Genomic DNA, 20,589 nt, shown 5'->3' with positions numbered 1-20,589 from the left:
AATGAATGTGCTTCAAACCTGCATGTGTCTCTGCCGGTTATATTTCTGTTAAAAGGTGGCGTATGGCGGGGTCCGTGCACGAGACTGATTGTAAGAGCTCAGGAAAGTTTCCTTGCGCTGAGTGAATTATATCACAAGTGATGTGTCCAAAGCAAAACTTCATACCGAGATTTCAGAACTTATAAGGTGAAGCATTGCTAACTGATTTATCAGAAACATCCATTAACATAATGAATTTTAATCTAACAGCAGACCCCGACTCAAGGGTTGGCTGAAGCGGTGGTATCAGACATCATACCCTCGGAGTGGGAAGCAGGTAAAGTGTGTTAGTTGGATTTTAAAGGCGATGGATGTAGCGACGTTGTATTTGCACTTTGGGGCTCCATTTGGTCCGAACAGCACACTAGATGCTGGAAGCTGGAGAAACACATGTTCTCGATATGTATTGTTTGTTTTATTTGTAGTTTCTTTATAGTTTCAGTTTGTTGTTTTGCACATTGGTCGCTTGTCTTTGCTGTGTGCGGGTTTTCCTTGATTCTGTTGTGTCTCTTAGTATCTACTGTGAATGCCCGTAAGAAAAAGAATGGCGTATGGTAACATATATGCGCTTTGGTCAGAAATTTACTTTCAGCTATAAACTCGGGGTTGAATAGCGTCTGTGGAGGCAGAGGGATGGCCAGTATAAAGAGCGAGTGGGAGGGTAGAAACGGGCCAGGGGAGCTTGTCGGTGACGGGTGAAACTATGCTAAACAGAAATGGGGACGGACCTGAAGGGTTTAGTAGTAAGAAATCAGGGACTTAGAAAGATGAGAATATGATTGGCGTGAGTTTGTTTGTATAGTGGATTCCGTTTAATTGGGACCTGTGCGTTTCGGCTCAATTAGCGGCAGCCCCAGTTAACTAAAACTAGGTTTAAAAAAAAGACAAATTGAGGAACAAATTATGTATTGAAATGAAATACAGAACAAGTTAGAACACCACCAATATGACAATAGTGGAAATATGCAAATATGCAAAAAAACGCAAATATGACAATATGACAATTTCGGCCCACAATGTTGTGCCGACCCTTAAACCCTGCCTCCCATATAACCCTTCACCTAAATTCCTCCATATACATGCCTAGTAGTAGTCTCTTAAATTTTACAGTGCATCTGCCTCCACCACTGACTCAGGCAGTGCATTCCACACACCAACCACTCTCTGAGTGAAAAACCTTCCTCTAATATCCCCCTTGAATTTCCCTCCCCTTACCTTAAAGCCATGTCCTCTTGTATTATGCAGTGGTGCTCTGGGAAGAGGCGCTGGCTGTCCACTCTACCTGTTCCTCTTAATATCTTATATACCTCGATCATGTCTCCTCTCATCCTCCTTCTGTCCGGAGAGTAAAGTCGTAGCTCCCTTAATCTCTGATCATAAAGCATACTTTCTAAACCAGGCAACATCCTGGTAAATCTCCTCTGTACCCTTTCCAATGCTTCCACATCCTTCCTATAGTGATTTTTGATTTGGGTAAATAAGAATGACTCAATCCTGAATCTATTTAGGACTGAATGTGAAATTACATCAAGGAATATGTGAGATTGATCATTCTTGTAAAAAAAAGCTTTGATATTAATGTTTGTTTGCAGCCTCTTTGAAATTTTCATTCCAATGTACACCCTGATGAATTGTGAACCTGGCATTCTTGGGTTCACATGTTTGTTTTTGGGTTGTACAGCACAGAAGCAGGCTTTTGGCACAACGAATCCATGCCAAACAAGATGCTAGAATCAAAAAAGGCTAGCTGGTAGGTGCATGAATATCGATTTCTCCTTCCTCTATTCCCCACTCTGAACCTTCACCTCACCTGCCTATTACTTCCCCTTATGTCCCCCCCCACCTTCCCTTTCTCCTATTTTCCACTCTCCTCTCCTATCAGATTCTTTCCTCTCCAGCCCTTGACCTTTCCCACCCACCTGACTTTACCTGTCATCTTCCAGCCAGTCTCTTTCCTCTTATTCGTGCATCTTCCCCCATCCCTCTCAGTCCTAAAGAAGGGTCTCAGCCTGAAATGTCAGCTGTTTACTTTTTTCTGTAGATGCTGCCTGAAATGCTGAGTTCTGTGAGTGTTGGTCTAGATTTTGATCTAGACTTGCTGATTAATATGAAGGCATATAGAGGGACTGTTTAGTAGTTGTTTGTGGGCAACCAGTTTGATTGATCCTTGCTTCTGTCTTTGGGGGAATTGAACAGTGTTCTAATCTTATCATCAATAGCCACTTGGCAAATTTCTAAATTACTCCTCCCACACAATTTATATGATGGCTGGCGACTAGATTATGGTCTTTTAAGTAAACCACACACAGGATGGTGAATATCTACAATGAGGTGGTGCTGGCAGATAGAATTACAACACGTAAAAGGCATTTGGACTGGTAGTTCAATAGGAAAAACATACAGGGATATGGGCATAATGCGGCTAAATGGGATTAACTGCAGTTAGTGAACAACAGCGCTAGTTTGAACTGGGCTGAAGTGAATGTGTCTGGACTGTTTCGATGATTTGTGGTTTGATGTTTTACATGAGTGTGTTTTTCACTTTTTTTTGCTATTTGCACAATTTTTTTGCGCTGGGGGGGTTTGAAGTTTTTCTTTGAACGGATTCTGTGGTTTTCTTTTTTTGTTTCATGGCTATCTGAGGGTTGTATACTGCATACATACTTTGATAATAAATGTACTTTGAATTTTGAATCTGTCCTAGATGGGCGTGGACAAAGTGGGCCATTACGGTAGTTTTGTATGATTCCAAACTGCTTGTACAGATTTTTTTTTTATCATTTAATTCTGTGTTTTATTTTGGAATGGAAAGTTGTGAAGTCTTGTTTCTTGTCCCACCCTTCTTATATTGTAGGAATCATGAGCAAGGACTAGGATGAATCATCTGTTATTGAAGAGGAAACCGCTTCTTTCATTACTCCCAAAATGGAGGGTTGGCGTATCCAGATGGGCCAAAACTTCCACTTCAATCTCAAAGCCGAAGGAGAGCGACAGTCATGGGAAGTCTCAGATGCGCTTGAATCCGCTGAATATCCAGATGCTGTCCGGTGGTCTCCACAGACAGATCTTTGGAGACGTTCAAGTTGAGTACTCGGAGGAGGCAGTCCAAAAGAGTACTGAACATCTAAAGTGTCACAACCTCTGGGACAAGGAAACCTCCATACTTCCTGATGTAGAACTGCAGCTGCCCAGGATGTACGGCAGCAATATCGACGAACATTTCCGTACCCTTGCTCAGAAGCAAAGCCTCCCTTATCTGGAAGCAGCCAATGATCTGCTGCGGTGTGACCTCCCTGAAATGCCCACAGAGTGGACCTGGGCAGTTGGCTGGACAAAGTACAGCGTGGAGGGTAAAACAATGTCAGTGGATTTCCCTGATGATCGGGCGCTGGTGTTTGACGTGGAGGTGTGCTCAACTGAGGGCCCGTGCCCAACATTAGCTGTTGCTGTGTCACCAAATGCTTGGTAAGAATTTAGTTATAAGACCATGACATGGGAGCAGAATTAGGACACTAGGCCCATCGAGTTTGCTCTGACATTCCACTGTGGCTGATTTATTATCCCTCCCAACCCCACTCTTCTGCCTTCTCACTGTAAGCTTTGATGCCCATACTAATCGAGAACCTACCAACCTCTGCTTTAAATGTAGCCAAATTATTTGCCTCCACTGCCATCTATGGCAATGAATTCCACAGATTCACCATCCTCTGACTAAAGAAATTCCTCCTCCTCTATTTCTAGAAGGACATTCTTCTATTCTGAGGCTGTCCCCTCTGGTCCTAGAGATCTCGTAAATGTAATGAAGTGATTAACCATGTGTTGCTTAGTAAGGAAATGTACAGCTTTCTGCTTTGTCCAGCTATATTAACAAGCAATCCTTAAACACATTATTAGTTTTATACAGAGTCAAGTTTGCTAATCCCAATCCTTGCAAAAGCTTCAGTTTATTAACATCATGGTGTTAATTGAAGAAACTTCGACCTGTTGTATCTGTTCTTAGGAGGAACTACAGTACCGTGCAAAAGTCATATGTATATCCTAAGATTTTTGTACGGTACTATATTCGTCAATGTGGAATGGAGAGCGAGGTTGTCACTCTAGTAGGAGCAAAGGATGTTGGGAATGGTGAGGAAGGAGCACCTCAGGAGGAGTGTGGGACAGGTGGCAGAGAGGGATTGTCAAGGGCAGGGCATGGCGTGGGTACAGACACACTCAGCACTGAGACACCAGGCAAGGCCACTTGATTCCAAACAATTGGTTTATTGATCTTTACAGAGTGTCTGTCTGGTGCTTCCCATTCCCTTCACCTTTCCACAACCATGATTCCCCTCTCCCTGCCTCCTTGCCACTCTCAGTCCACAATAGAGACCCATATCAGAGTCAGGTTTATCAATACTCACTTATGTCATGAAGTTTGTTTCTTTTTTTCCCAGCAGCAGTACAGTGCAATACATAAAATTACCGCAGTACTGTGCAAAAGTCTTAGACACCCGACCTATGTATATGTGCCAAAGACTTTTGCACAGTCTTTTTGGAATAAACCAAGTAGTTCCATATTGGGGAAAAAAGAGGGTGCAGATTCTGGAATCTCGAGCTAAACAATCTGCTGGAGAAACTCAGTGGGTCAAGCAGTATATGCAAGGGGAAATGGGTATTTGATGTTAGGGGTCATTCAAATGAAGATGCCCTTCATATTGACGGTGGATGGAGTCAAGATGTACACTCTTAACCCAAAATGTCAACCATTTCTCTCAATAGGTGATCCCTATCTAGTTGAGTTCCTCTAGTAGATTTTTTAAAAAAAAGTTTCACATTGGCCCCTTACAAAAATTAGGCTTCCATTTTATCACTTGGGTTTGTTTAGAACTGAGGTTCCCTGGAATAAAATACAGTATCGCGCCATTTATGTGTTTGGTCCCCTTACCAGCCAAGTGGAGAGCAGGCTGTGTTCTTTCTAGGCATTGACATTTACCAGAAGCTAATCATATTGTAGTGAGATGACAACCAGATACTCTGCCAACATTGATTGCTCGGCCCTGTGATTGAAGTATATACACTCAGTGCCCACTTTATTAGGTACACCTGCTCGTTAATGACAATATCCAATCAGCCAATCATGTGGTAGTAACTCAGTGCATAAAAACATGCAGACATGGTCAAGAGGCTCAGTTGCTGTTTACATCAAACATCAGAATGGGGAAGAAATGTGATCTAAGTGACTTTTACCATAGTATGGTTGTTGGTGCCAGATGGAGTGGTTTGAGTATCTCAGAAACTGCTGATCTCCTGGGATTTTCATGCATGACAGTTTCTAGAATTTATAGAGAATGGTGCGAAAAACAAAACATCCATCAAGTGGCAATTCTGTGGGTGAAAGCACCTTGTTAATGAGAGAGGATGGACGAGAATGGTCAGACTGGTTCAAGCTGACAGGAAAAACAACCATGTTCATTCAGTAGTGCTGTGCAGAAGAGTGTCTCTGAATGCACAACACGTTGAACCTTGAACTGGATGGGCCACAGTAGCAGGGGACCACACTGGTTCCATTCCTATACCTAATTAAGTGGCCACTGAGTGTAAATGTGGTGGAAGTGTTGGATTTGAATCAATATCTGAGAAGGAGGGGAGAGTAAAATCTTTGGCTCTACTGTATGTGCTGTATATGTCTGTGCTGCCTTGAAATTGGATTCTTTACAAGCTTTACCTGTTCCTCAGGTATTCCTGGTGCAGTAAACGTCTCATCGAGAAGCGTTACACTTGGTCGAATCATCTGGTCCTGGCAGATCTAATTCCCCTGGAGACTTCTGCAAACTTCACCCGTCCTTTAAGAGGTGAATGGCTAGAGAGACTGGTGATTGGCCACAACGTCAGCTATGACAGAGCAAGAGTGAAGGAACAATACCTGATGAAGGTAAGTTGGCCAGTTAGGTGATTCCACCTGTAAAATATCCTGTGCAAAAGTATTGCCTGTGAAGGCTGAAGCCAAGTCAGTCAGAGTTTTAGGAAATGGGATTGGATCAGTATTTGAAGAAAAATAGTTTACAGGGAAATACCAAGTTAATGATAATGAATATTTTGCCGTACAGGAAATAGAATGTAATAATTATATTAATATACAAGAAACACAGCTATTTGGAACATGTGATTTTCTGCTGTCCAGTCAGAGAAGCTTGATTTTACCACAGAATTCCTCATCTCAGGAAGCAATCTTTTAAATCTTTTCTGGAGCCTCTTTACATCTTTCCATGCAGCAATTAGAACTGGAATACATATAAGCATCAGATTGTTTTTTTATTGTTTATTATAAATATATAAACATAAATTTATAATGTGAAGAGTTGAACAAAAGTCTGACATAAAGGAAAGATCTTTACCTTTTAACACCAGAGATGCTGTACATGCTGGAAATCCTGAGTACTGAAGTCTAACTCTTAAGCTGCGGTTTAGGCCGCTGACAGCAGCCTTTCAGGTTTTTCAGGTTTCTCCCAGATGTAGCCCATCAAAGATCCTTTCCCTCCCAGGGATGAGGTCTCTGGAGCTTCTATTGGTGTTTCTGTAGCTCTGGGTTTTTAAGGGATAGAGCTTGCTAGACCTATGTCTAACCGTCCTCCTCCTCACAGCTGGGCTTGGAACCCTCCGTGGCAGAGTGGAAAATCCGCAGTAACGCACACACAAAATGCTGGAGGAACTCAGCAGGTCAGGCAGCAACTATGGTAGGGAATAAAGAGTTGACGTCGTGGACTGAGATCCTTCATTAGCACAGGAAAGGAAGGGAGAAGAAGCCAGAATAAGAAGATGGGGGAGCGGAAGGAGTACAACCTAGAAGGTGATAGGTGAAGCCAACTGAAGGAGAAGGGGGTTCAAGTGAGAAGCTGAGAGGTGAAAGGCGGAAATGTAAAGGACTGAAGGAGGATTCTAATAGAGGAGAATGGACCATGGGACGAGGGGAAGGAGGAGGAGCACCAGAGGGAGGTGATGGACAAATGAGGAGAAGAGAAGAGGTAAGAATGGAACCAGAATAGGGAATGGAAAAAGAGAGAATGGGAGGGGGGGGGGAAGAAATTAAGTTTTTGCCATCTGCTTTGGCCAAACATGGATTAGTGTTGAAATTTGCTTGATATCATGCATGTGAATCATTTCAAGGGGTTTTACCTACAGCTGCAATGTGGATAAAATTTATATCTTTTTTCTTTCATCCAGACACTCCAGACTAAAACTCCACTGGTTGAGTAGTTCACTCAACTGTCTCCGTTTAACTTGTACCTACAGGGGACAAAGCTGCGCTTTCTGGATACGATGAGCTTGCACATGGCTATTTCAGGCCTGACGGGCTTCCAGCGCAGCCTGTGGATGGCCAGTAAGAAGGGAAAAAGGAGTGGCCTAGAAGAAGTAAAGCAGCACATCAAACGAACCAGCAACAGGTCCAGAAATCCAGGGGTAAGCGCTGGGAAACAGTCTCGCCTTGATTGACTTTGTAGGGAAATGAAGCCGTGAAAATATTCAAAATCTGAAGCAATGGATACAATGAATGGCAAAGGGAAGTCCTAGTGTTCCAGTAAAATCAGCCATCTGATCAGACTTAGGACATAAGTGTGGCTACCCATAACATCTCTCCATACGTGAGGGTCTTTTCACCCTTGGTACCTCCTGTGTGACAGATCAAAAATACAATAGAGTCACCTGATCTTTTCTACTGAATTATTTTAATATGTGGCTGTGAAAGTAAGTCTCCACTCCAAATGGAATGTTTTGAAGATGCGTGTGGTTCTAATAGTCTGATCACTTGTGTTGAGTATGATATTTTCCCGAGGGGTTGACAATTGGTTGGTTCTCAGGATGATGTAGAAGGCAATCTGGGATCCCATGTTCTGGTGCAGTGTAAGTGGTGGCTGTGGTTAGTGGGTCTGTTTTTTTGGCTCTTCACTCTCTCTTTTTGCAGCTGGTTATATAAGTCTGTGGTTACAGTCGGCCCTCCTTATCCGCGGATCCCGCATGCGTGGATTCAACCAACCACGGATCGGGAAAACCCGGAAGTTCTCTCTCCAGCACTCGCTGTTTGAGCATGTGCAGACTATTTTTTCCTGTCATTATTCCCTAAACAATACAGTATAACAACTATTTACATAGCATTTACATTGTCTTAGGTATTATAAGTAATCTAGAAATGACTTAAAAGTGCAGACAGTCCCCGGGTTATGAATGAGTTCCATTCCTGAGTCTGTCTTTAAGTCAGATTTGAAGTTGGAACAGGTACACTCTGTATTATTTAGCGTCAGTTTAGTCAAACGTTTTTCTTAATATATAGTACATATTTTACCTTTTTATGCTTATAAAACACTTAAGAAACATACGTATTTCAATAATTAAACCACTGCATTGCTTAGTAATAATTATAGTTTCCATCGGGGCGGGGCCTTTCACATGCTCCATTAAAACTGTTCCGATCGTTGACCGACTGTAGCCTAACGCTTTTCCAATGACCGATGGCATTTCACCTCTTTCCGATCGCTTTATTGCTTCCACCTTATTTTCAATCTTGATCATGATTATTTTCGTGAACAGAAACACTGCGGATCCAGAGCTGTGTGGCCGGGTCCTAATGTCCACCACATGTGACATTAAATTAATTCCGCGGTTCAGCTGGGTCCGGAAGACCACTGCACTGGACAGGTTAAATAAGGGACTTGAGCATCCGCGTTTTTTTGTATCTGCGGGGTGGGGGGGGGGGGGTCTCAGAACCAATCCCCCGTGGATAAGGAGGGCTGACTGTATATATTCATTATCATTGCATTGTACAGAGGGGGGAATTGTGTGCATTGCAGATTGCTGAAGGGAAGATCCTCTGAGAATTGTGCCAAGAGCCACACAGATACTGTCTTTCTCTCTGAATCTCCGGCTTCTGGCTGGGGTTCTTAACAGCTCCATTGTCGCTCCTGCAGACAACTGGACTCAATCAGCTCATTTGATGTTACATTCAGCGTCCACACCATGATGAAGCTGTACCAGATCTGTGTTCTGTCCACACTCTTGTACAGGTCAGAACGTTAGTACGTGACGGAAAATGACCTTGCCAAGCTGTCATCATTCCATACCTTGAGCCTGTGGAAGATCCTCCATTTTTTCTGACCAAGAAAGATCTCCAACCATACCCTACTCCTTCAGTGTCATCAAGAGGACATAGGCTTAATCATCATGAGGAAGCATTGAGGATGGATTGGGCCAACTCCAACATCAAGACAGCTCTTCATTGGACCCTGAAGGATGGAGGAAATGTGGAAGACTAGAGATAGCTTGGCATCATAACATCGAGGCAGAAATGTGGACCCTGAACCACACCTGGGGCACAATAGAGAAGATGGACAAGGGCAGACAGAGATGGAGGACCTTCATTGCTGTCTTAAATGCCAAATGACATACAGGCAGTAACTATCTAACTAACCACTCAGTCTATGTAAGTGCCTGTGAGGCAAGTGTAACAATTCCTTAAATAGTTGGGGAAACTTGTATTAATCCACACCCCCACCCGTTTGGAACTGTACAGGATAAATCATTAAGTTATTACAGAGTCATAAATTATGTACCTCTATCTTGTTAATTTTCCTCTGTCTTTCCTTGCATGCTACTAAATGAAATCATCTCTATTCAATTCACACAGTCATGATATTTTAGTTTCTGCTTGGGCATCATGGCTTCAAAGGGGTAGTTGGTCCAGAACTGAGTGGTTGGTGTTGTCACTTGAACAAAGTCACCAGAGAGAAGTCCTGGTAGATCTGAAGTAGTTTTTTTCTTTGATAAAATGAGACCCAGCAGGCTTCATATTGAGACACCTTTCAGAGGGAAAAAGTCCTGCTTAACCCAACGCTGCACGATATTTTATGTGCCAAAGATTAAAGGACAATTCCATATTTACAATTCATTCACAATGCTTTCTCTTGAGCTACACACAAACTTCACACCTCCTGCTTTGCATCCACATCATAGACACCTAAATGCTTTATAATCAGCATTGTCTGGTCTTCCCAGTAACTGTGATTCATGGTTCCTAGGAACCCATTGTTTAGAGCTGCATCTTAGGCTACATCCACACAAGGCGTTTTTAAAAATATCTCTGTCCACATTGAAATGGATATTTCGGCGAATCTCCTCCTACTGTGCATGTGCAGGACACATCTACCGAAAACAAGCGCCACGTTTGGTGTCGAATCTCACTGTGAAAATGTGCGTTTGTTCAGTTACAGACTAGAAAAACTTAAACGACGGGCAGCTGTTGGCTCTCGCGCAGGAGGACTTAAAAGTAAAAAAAAAACAAATACTGGAGCGTATGGGGGTGACCAACAGGGAGTTCACGGACAGTATGAACCGGCTGACGACAAACATTGAAAAACTGACTAACTCTGTTGCATTAATAAAGCACCTTGTTAAATGTGTAAAACATGTTTGCATCAGTGTTATCTTGTACTTCCATACAATGTTACATTAGGCTGTTACACATCTATTGTCAGAGAAGTGTTACATACCCTGTAACTGGGTCACTTACCAGCAAAGATAGAGAGGTCCGTTGAAGTTGATGGTTCTATTTTTAACAGTATTTATTGATAAAAATACACAAAAATAATATCAATACAAACATACAGATAATTTACGTCGTCACTACTAAGTCTAAAAGCGCGGGTATAATAATAATCACTAAGAAATAGCTCTGTCGTTGTCTAGGGGATAATGTATTGTCCGATGGAAATATAAAAGTCACTCAAGTTCATCCAGGCTGCAGCCTTTAGTTGGAGTCAAGAGAGAGAGTTTAAAACTTGCCCATTCCTTTTATGATGTCAATCCTTCGAGAGTCGTTGGGGCTGATTTCTCCTTTGTTTTAGCTAAAGCCGTTCTTCCATGATAAGGCCCACCAATTCCGAGGCAAATGGAAAAGGACGCACGGGGGCTTTCCACCGGCTGTCGCTATTATGGGATTTCTAGCGTTTCTTCTGGTGCGTCTAAAGGGGCTGTTCCCCAGACCCTCTTTAATCCTGACTCACAGGGTCTCAGATGTCAATCAGGTTGGAAGGATGCCACCCCTCAACCAGCCCACTTTTGGTCATTCCCTGAGGGCTTCAAATAAATAGCATAGTGCTCAATACACAATTCCTTCTCCAAGGGACAATGGCTGTTTCCCGTGGCTTTGTATCGCAGAGGGGCCAGGACATTCCAAACGTCACTCTCTCATTTCCTGGGTCTCCTGACCTGAATTAATAGCGATCTTGCGATTCTCAAAAAGGAGGGGGCTACTTTGGACCCTTCGGCCCCTCAGAGTTGGGGGCGCAGGCGTAACAGAAGTATTTGCATAAATAGGTAAACCACCTTCATACAAACAAGGACAGAAAACAGGGCACAGTGAGTATACTTATTTATTCAGTAAGTTATGGGTCAAAGTATTTGGTGAGTGCATTTCTAACTCTTCTGGCTTCAGTCTGGTTGCCGTCTGTTCTGAAATTGTTAGATTGTGTGGGGAGTTGCATTCAGGAAAACAATGATATGGCGCACTGCCGTCTGACAGCTTTTTCAGATTTCTCCGGTTACCCCGTCCACACTGATCCGCCCAGGCGGCGTTTTCAAAATTACACACCCTGGACAGCGTTTCTGAAAAGCTCCGGTTTCGGGGGACGGAAACGCTGTTTTAGTGTGGACAGAGGGTAAAAACGAAGAGAAAAAGCTATGGTTATGGATTTATCCGGTGTAGTGTGGACGTAGCCTTAGATTTAATCCACAGTTCATATTCAAATCTGAAGACTGGTGGCTGAAGTTATTTGCTAACTCCAAAAAACAGTCTAACAGTTGCTTCTTTTTTGTTGCCATTAACGGGTTAATGGGAGTCTCTTGCTAAACGGCTTTGATGAGGTAAAAGCCCTTTGAATTTTGTATCTGCCTATGTATTGCCTTAGAATATAACTGGCGTTACAGTTCATTGAGTAAGTCAGTTTCTAGCCCTTGTTCTCACTGTGCTTGAAAGATTCATTTATGAATAGTGGATCTCGTCTAGCCTGGTTTGATGGAGGCTAATGTTTGCACTGTCCTTGTTGCAGGTTGGAGCTTGGAACTGGGTGGACATCAGCAGCATCAATAATCTGGCAGATGTCCATGCACTCTATGTCGGGGGGAAGCCTCTGGAGAAGGAGGCTCGTGAGACTTTCATTAAAGGCAGTATGAATGACGTTCGGGAGAACTTCCAGGTGGGACAACAGTGTGGACGCTCTCTTCCTATCATGCAATGGCATACCTTGCGCTGTTGCAGCTGATCAAATGATAAGTTGTTTTCCATTGAATATATAATGTGTTAAGTTTTACAGGGTTAAAAATTTAAAGCATTGGCGCTCAACACTGACCTCAAAGAAAGCTGCCTGCTCTGATTTGGTGATCTCTGTTCCCATTTCCAACACTGGTTGCAGTCAAAATCAGATTTACTATCACTGACATGCACTCAGTGGCCACTTTATTAGCTACAGGAGTGTACTTAATAAATAGACAATAGGTGCAGGAGTAAGCCATTCGGCCCTTTGAGCCAGCACCACCATTCAATGTGATCATCGCTGATCATCCACAATCAGTACCCCGCCACAGGAGTGGAACCTGTTGTGGTCTGCTGTTGTAGCCCATCAGTTTGGCGGTTTGATGTGCTGTGCGTTCGGAGATGCTCTTCTGCAAACCACCGTTGAGCCATGTGGTTATTTGAATTACTGTCACCTTCCTGTCAACTTGAACCAGTCTGGCCATTTTCCTCTGACCTCTCTGATTAATAAGGCGTTTCGCCTACAGAACGCATTGGATATTTTTGTTTTCCGCACCATTCTCTCTAAACTCTAGAGGCTGTTCTGTATGAAAATCCCAGGTGATCAGCAGTTTCTGAGATACTTAAACCACCACATCAAGCACCAACAATCATTCCATGATCAAAGTCACTTTTCTTCCCCATTCTGATGTTTGGTCTGATTAACAACTGAATGTCTTGACTATAGCTGCACGCTTTTATGTATTAAGTTGCTGCCACGTGATTGGTTAATTAGATAATTGCATTAGCAAGCACGTGTACCTAATGAAATAGCCACTGTGCGTGTGTTGTGAAATTTGTTGTCTTCTGGCAGCAGTACGGTGCAATACATTAAAAACTTACTATAAGTTACAATAAGAAATGTATATTAAAAAAGTGCAAAAAGTGAGCAAAACAGTGAGGTAGTGTTCGTGATTCATGGACCATTCAGAAATCTAATGTTGTAGGGGAAGAAGGTATTCCTAAACATTAAATGTGCTCCCTCAGGTTTCTGTACCACCTCCCCGATGGTACTAATAAGAAGAAGGCATGTCCTGGATGGTGAGAGTCCTTCACGGTGGATGTCATCTTGTTGAAGCATCACTTTTTGAAGATGTCCTTGATGGTGGGGGGGGGGGGGCAAGGGGGCGCTAGTGTCCATGATGGAGCTTTCTGAGACTACAACTTCTGCAGTTATTTTTTTGGCGACGTGCATATAGTGATGCAGCCAGTCAGAATACTCTCCACTGTACATCTGTAGAAATATGCCAGTCTTTGACATACCGACCTCAGGCACCAGCTCCAGGTGAATGCGAAATCCCAATGATAGTGAGATTGTCATGTGTAATTACGAATAGCAGACCAGGAAGTAAGCAGCACAATTTTAGCTACTTTTTAATATTTACTGTGTGCAAAGTTATTGTTAGTAGAGACAGTGGATAATATCACAAAAATAATTGTTTTGAATGTCCAGCTATTATTTTAAGTGGGTAAGGAATTTTCGAATATTGAAAATTCCCTAATATTTAAAATCAGATTTTTTGGTGTCAAACTTGTTAAGTAGTAATCTTTTAATCTTTCAATCTTTTACTTTGCAGCAACAGTAGTCTAACTTGTACTTTATTTCACTGATGGCAGGAGTTGATGCAATACTGTGCACTTGATGTTAAGGCTACATACGAGGTGTTTTGTGAGGAGCTTCCACTATTTCTAGACAGGTGAGACAGCTTTTCAAAATAAACAATGTCATTTTATTACCCTTATTAACTGAAAGCTGGATTAAGTCAATTATAGACATATCTGTATCATTTTGCTGAGATCCATGCTAGTCAAAAGTTGTTAAACTATCCCTAGTTGATTTTCATGGGGTTTTATTAGGAAGGCATATTTAACTTCAGGAGCAAGGAAGGGATGTCCAGGCTCGCAAACACTGATGAGTAACTCACTGCCGAAAAATACATCTGTTTCCATATCATCTTGCAATGCAGAAGGAAGCTATGACTATGCTGACTCACAGAACAATACCGTTTTCCCCGGAAGCAAGGTATACCCATAAGAACAAAAGATACAGGAGAAGAATTAGGCCATTTGGCCCATCAAGTCTGTTGCACCATTTCAGCATGGCTGATCCAATTTTTCTTTCAGCCACAATCTCCCTGTATCCCTTCATGCCCTGACCAATTACAAGTCTATCAACCTCTGCCTTAAAATACATAAAGCGGTGGCCTCCACAGCTGCCTGTGGCAACGAATTCCACAGATTCACAGCTTTGTGGCTAAAGAAATTCGTTCTCATTTCTGTTCTAAAAAGACGCCCTTCTATCCCGAGGCTGTGTCCCCTGGTCTTAGACACTCACATTATAGGAAACCTCCTCTCCACAGCCACTCTATCAAGGCCTTTCACCATCCGATAGGTTTCAGATAGATCACCCCTCCACGTCCACTCTATCAAGGCCTTTCACCATCCGATAGGTTTCAATTAGATCACCCCTCATTCTTCTGAATTCCCATGAATACAGGCTATCAAATGGTCTTCATATGACAAGCTGTTTAATCCTGGAATCATTTTTGTGAACCTCCTTTAAACCCTGTCCATTTTCGGCACATCCTTTCTAAGATAAGGGGCTCCAAACTGCTCACAATATTCTGTGAGGCCTCACCAGTGCTTTATAAATTCTCAACATTACATTCTTGCATTTATATTCTAGTCCTCTTGAAACAAATGGTAACATTTGCCTTCCTCACCACAGCCTCAACCTGCAAATTAACCTTTAGGGAATCCTACACAAGGACTCCCAAATCTCTTTGCGCCTCAGATTTTCTCTCCATTAAGAAAATAGTGAACCCTTTCATTTCTTCTACAAAGGTGCATGACCTCTCGACACTGTATTCCGTCTGCCATTTCTTTGTCCAATCTCCCAATCTGTTTTAAGCCCTTCTGTAGCCTCTCTATTTCATCAAAACTACCTACCCTCCACCTAACTTCATATCGTCTGTAAACTTTGCAACAAAGCCATCAATTCCATCCAAATCATTGACATATAGCATAAAAATAATCGGTCCCAACACAGACCCCTGTGGAACGCCACTGCAGCTGCAGCCAACCAGAAAAGACTCTCTTTATTCCCAGTCTTTGCCTCCTGCCAGTCAGCCACTGCTTTATCTTTCCTCTAATACCATGGGCTTGTAGTCTGTTAAGCAGCTTCATGTGTGGCACCTTTATAAAGGCCTTTTGAAAATCCAGATACACAACATCAACTGATTTTCCTTTATCTATCCTGCTTGTTACTACTTCAAAGAATTCCAACAGATTTGTCAAGCAAGATTTTCCCTTGAGGAAACCTTGCTGACTATGGCCTATTTTATCACGTGCCTCCAAGCTAACCCAAAGCTACATCCTTAATAATCGACTCCAACATCTCCTCAATCACTGCAGTCACACTAACTCATCTATAATTTCCTTTCTTCAGCCTCCATCTCTTCTTGAAGAATGGAGTGACATTTGCAATTTTCCAGTCTTCAGGAACCATTCCAGAATCGAGTCATCCTTGAAGGGTCATTATTAATGCCTCTGCAATCTCTAGCCACCTCTTTCGTAATCCTGGGGTGTGCAAAATCTGGTCCAGGTGACTTAGCAGCCTTCAAACTTTTCGGTTTCCCAAGAACCTTCACCCTAGCGATGGTAACTTCAGACACTTCATGACCCCCGAGACCTGGAACTTCCACCATACTGCTGATGTCTTCCACAGTGAATAGTTCATCCGCTATTTTGTTGTCCCGCATTAGCACCTCTCCAGCATCATTTACCACTAGTCCACTTGCCTCTCTTTTACATTTTATGTATCTGAAGAAACTTCTGGTATCCTCTTTAATATTATTGGCTAGCTTACTTTTGCATTCCATCTTTACTTACGTAATGATTTTTTAGTTGCCTTCTGTTGGTTTTTAAGTTTGCAATCCTCTAACTTCCCACAATTTTCTTGCTCTATTATATACCCTCTCTTTGACTTCCCTTGTTAGCCATGGTTATGTTATTTTTCCTTTAGAATACTTCTTCCTCTTTGTGATGTATATATCCTATGCCTTCCAAATTGCTTCCAGAGATTCCAGCCATTGCTGCTCTGCCGTCATCCCTGCCAGTGTTCTTTTCCAATCAATTCTGGTCAGCTCCTCTCTCATGCCTTTATTATTTCCTTTATTCCACTTTAATACTGATGCATCTGACTTTAGCTTCTTCTCAAATTTCAGGGTGAATTCAAATATATTATGATCACTTGCACTTCAGGGTTCTTTTATCTTAAGCTGTCTAGCTTCCCATCATTTCTGAATACACGGCCTTAATTTCCCATTATAGTTTATATTGTTTGGTAAGGGCTTGCAGGGTAGGTGAGGAAAGAGCATTAATGAGACTTGTTTCACTCTATCCTGCAAGGATAGAATTCCCACCCATTTCCTCTATTCCCTACTCTGACCTTTTACCTCTTCTCACCTGCTTATTACTTCCCCCGGGTCGTCCCCTCCTTCCCTTTCTCTTATGGTCCACTCTTCTCTCCTATCAGATACCTGCTTCTCGAGCCTTGGCCTTTCCCACCCACCTGGCTTCACCTATCACCTTCCAGTTAGTGTCCTTCCCCTCTTCCCATCTTTTTATTCTGGCATCTGTCCCCCCCCCTTGCTTTTCAGACCTGAAGTAAGGTCGCGGCCCGAAATGTCAACTGTTTATTCATTTCCTGCCCTGCTGAGTTCCTCCAGCATTTGAAGGGGTAATTGTGTGTTTGCAGGCTCTGTTGGCTGAATGCACAAGGAGAAGTCTGTTAACCTAATTGTACCTTCTGATACAGATGCTCTCTTGATTCGCACTGGCCCATCAAGTACCCATCATTTACTAACACTGGGTCTGCAGCCTTGGCAATTCAAAATGTAGTTGTGAGAGTACCCGCCTTCACCAAAGCTTAGCAGTTAGTGCAATGCTGTTACGGTGCCAGTGACCTAGGTTCAATTTCCATTGCTGTCTGTAAGGAGTTTGTACATTCTCCCTGTGACCGCACAGGCTTCCTCCCACATTCCAAAGACATAAGGGTTAGTGGGTTAACTGGCCACATCAGTGTAATTGGGCAGTATGGGCACTTAGGCTGAAGGGCCTGTTAATATGTATATTTTTATTTTTTTCTAAATAAAAAATATATATTTACCACCTTCTCAGGCAATGCATTCCAAATTACAAAGTGAGAAGATTTTCCTCTTGGTTCCTCTCTAACCTTACTCCTCAGTTTAAGCCTGCCCCCTGCTTTTAGAAAGCTTTGATGCGGGAGATGTTTCTTGTCATCTGTGATTCTCCCCACATTTTTGTGTGCCTCTCGCAAGCTCCCCGTCAGTCTCCTCTTCTCTAAACTTCTGTCATTTGCCATCCTGATGGTTTGGTGGTTCAGATGGGATGGTTATTGCCCCCTTGTTCAATTGGCTTTACCCAGTTATGTTGATCAACTGGGGAGATCACCAGCCCGAGCGGTAGTGAAAAGCATTACGTTCTTCCGCTTTCTTACTGCCATTATGTCACTGGCACTTAGGGCAGCAATGAAGGTCCTTCATCTCTCTCTGTCCTTGGCCACAGGGTGTAGAAGGATTCTTCATTGTTCTTTTCCTAACTGTTTTTGTTTTACCAGTTAACCCTGAGTTGAACCCCTGCACACACTTGGTCTGGCCCCTACCCTTTGACCTGCTTGGCATGGGTGACTCTACCAAGAGCCAAAGCATAGAGCCCTAACTCCAGCCAACATCGCTCTCTGGGTCTTTGAGACACACAAGCCTGCAAATCATGACAAGGTTGCGGTCCTCTTGGAGGATTCCCCTCAAATCAAAATCAAAATAGATTTATTATCAAAGTATATGTCACCATATGCTACTTGAGATCCATTTTCTTGCAGGCGTTTAGAGGAAAATAAAGAAACACAATTGAATTATGTAAAACTATACATAAACAAAGACAGACAACCAATGTGCAAAAAAAGGATAAGTAGTACAAATGAATATATATATACAAATATAAATATATCCAAATATATATATTTGTACTATATATATTTTATAATATATTTTTATTTTATAATATATTTTATTTGTACACACACACACACACACACACACACACACACACACACACACACACACACACACACACACACATACACACACACACACACACACACACACACACACACACACACACACACACACACACACACACACACACACACACACACACACACACACACACACACACACACACACAATGAATTGTAGAGTCCTTGAAAGTGAGTTGTGGGATCAGCTCAGAATTGATATGCATGAAATTATCCATGTTGGTTCAGGAGGCTGATAACTATTCCTGACATGCTTCTATGCCTATATTCTTTTGCGGTGGATCGAGAACTCAGGAGACTAACTGTGCTTGTTTCTTCCTGCTGAGGTGCCCACACCCAGTGACTTTTGCTGGCATGCTGGAAATGGGCCAGTGCTACCTTCCTGTGAACCACAACTGGAAACGTTACCAGGATGAGGCGCAGGGGACGTACGAGGAACTGCAGTGGGAGATGAAGCAATCCCTCATGAACCTGGCTAACGATGCCTGTCATTTACTGGAAGGTGAAAGGTGAGGTACCTTTTAAATTTGATTTCTAGCTTTCTACACCTACATAAATCTGGAATTTGTGGGGCTCAGGTGCTTAGAGGGTATTTTTAAAGGCTCTGCTATTTCCTGAGCAATCTTGGACCAAGGCTCCTCTGTCCATTACAATAAACCAAAGGTCCTGAGGTACTTTCAGAAGTAGTTCCAAGAAAGGAGCTCCCCTGTATTATGGTCAACCCTCCTGAGACACTGCAGCTGGACCGTCCCATCTCAGTTTTGAAGTATAGAGATTAATGCTTTGCAGCCAAATTTCATTCCATTACCAGCATTTGTTGTGAAGATGATAGATAGATAGATAGATACTTTATTCATCCCCAAGGGGAAATTCAACATTTCTCCAGTGTCCCATACACTTATTGTAGCAAAACTAATTACATACAGTATTTAACTCAGTATAAATATGATATGCATCTAAAATCACCCTCCCAAAAAGCATTAATAAATAACTTTTTAAAAATTCTTAAATAGTTTACTAAAGTGCATTGACTGGTAACTTAAGCTACTAAAATCTGCTTCCCAAAGCAGCAAATTCTGAAATATCTGAGGTTTGGCAAATGTTCAAAAAGGATATGTACTCACTGATTCAAAAAAGAGAATTTCATGCTAAATTCAAAATTGGGGCTCATGATGACACAGTTGGGAATCATCTGCTCCTGTGATTGTATGCCCGAGAGGTGTGGTATGTATTTGTCACTGTACAATATTTCTTTACCCAGGTACAAAGATGATCCTTGGCTGTGGGACCTTGAATGGGACATCCAGGAGTTTAAGCAGAAGAAGAACACGAGGAGGAAAAAAAAGGCATCAGTTTGCAACACTGAGGGTAAAGATTGTGTTTCAACGGTGGAGCTCGAGGAAGGTTAGAAAGATTCGGATGTGGTTCTGTTCATTAACGTTATTTATTTTCTCCTTTAGCAAAGCTATTAAACAGGAATTCTGTGCAGTGGGTCTATTTTGAATGCAGAGTAGACTTCAATGAGATTAAGAACATGAGCAATAGAAGCAAACTATTCAGCCCCTTGCCCCTGCTCTGTTATTCAAAAACATTACAAGACTCCATCAGTGCCTCATTTCTGCACAAACTTCATATCCTTTGATTTCCTTCAGTTCCAAGTATCTATTGTTCTCTGTTGAATATACTCAGTGTCTGATTCTTCATGCCAAGTTAGGTGCAGAATTCCAAGGAATCTCTGGTTTCTGGGTGAAGAAATGTATGAGCTTAGTCTTGAGTGGCCAGTCAGCTATTTTGAGATGCTGTCCTCTGATTAAGAATGTAGAATAGTACAGTATTGAAGTCAGTTCACCTCGTGATATGCTGATCTTGATGTAAATTTACACAAAATGTTCAAGGGTTCATTTTAATATACAGTATACAGCCTGAAATTTGTACTCTTCATGGACATCCACGAAACAAGAAACCCCGTAGAATGAATGATAGAAACATCAAAGCACTGCCCCCCTGCACAAACAGCAGCCAAAGCAGCAACCCCCACTTCCCCCCGACTCACACCAACAGAAGCACCCCCCCCCCCCACCATTCAAGCAACAGCAAAAGCCCCCCCAAAGAGACC

At 42.4% G+C, this 20,589-nt stretch overlaps 1 protein-coding gene across 3 annotated transcripts in view; it reads left to right on the top strand.

Annotated features, from left to right (window-relative positions):
* polg (polymerase (DNA directed), gamma) overlaps positions 1–20,589 on the top strand; it is a 63,348-nt gene continuing 42,759 nt past the window's right edge. Inside the window, exons 1-8 of one of the 3 annotated variants that reach the window (XM_059952889.1) lie at positions 1–90; positions 2,894–3,504; positions 5,755–5,950; positions 7,309–7,476; positions 12,114–12,260; positions 13,973–14,052; positions 18,800–18,982; positions 19,735–19,877. In XM_059952889.1, the coding sequence (XP_059808872.1) occupies positions 2,915–3,504; positions 5,755–5,950; positions 7,309–7,476; positions 12,114–12,260; positions 13,973–14,052; positions 18,800–18,982; positions 19,735–19,877 (1,507 nt within the window). In that variant the 5' untranslated portion in view covers positions 1–90; positions 2,894–2,914. Of the gene's footprint in view, positions 317–2,893; positions 3,505–5,754; positions 5,951–7,308; positions 7,477–12,113; positions 12,261–13,972; positions 14,053–18,799; positions 18,983–19,734; positions 19,878–20,589 lie in introns of all 3 variants that reach the window. The other 2 variants (XM_059952887.1, XM_059952888.1) reach the window with 2 other exon arrangements.

Source organism: Hypanus sabinus, chromosome 28, assembly GCF_030144855.1.
Source record: "Hypanus sabinus isolate sHypSab1 chromosome 28, sHypSab1.hap1, whole genome shotgun sequence".
NCBI classification, from domain to species: Eukaryota; Metazoa; Chordata; class Chondrichthyes; order Myliobatiformes; family Dasyatidae; genus Hypanus; species Hypanus sabinus.
Note: the sequence above shows the minus strand (reverse complement) of the source record. Positions and strands in the feature narration are given on the sequence as shown.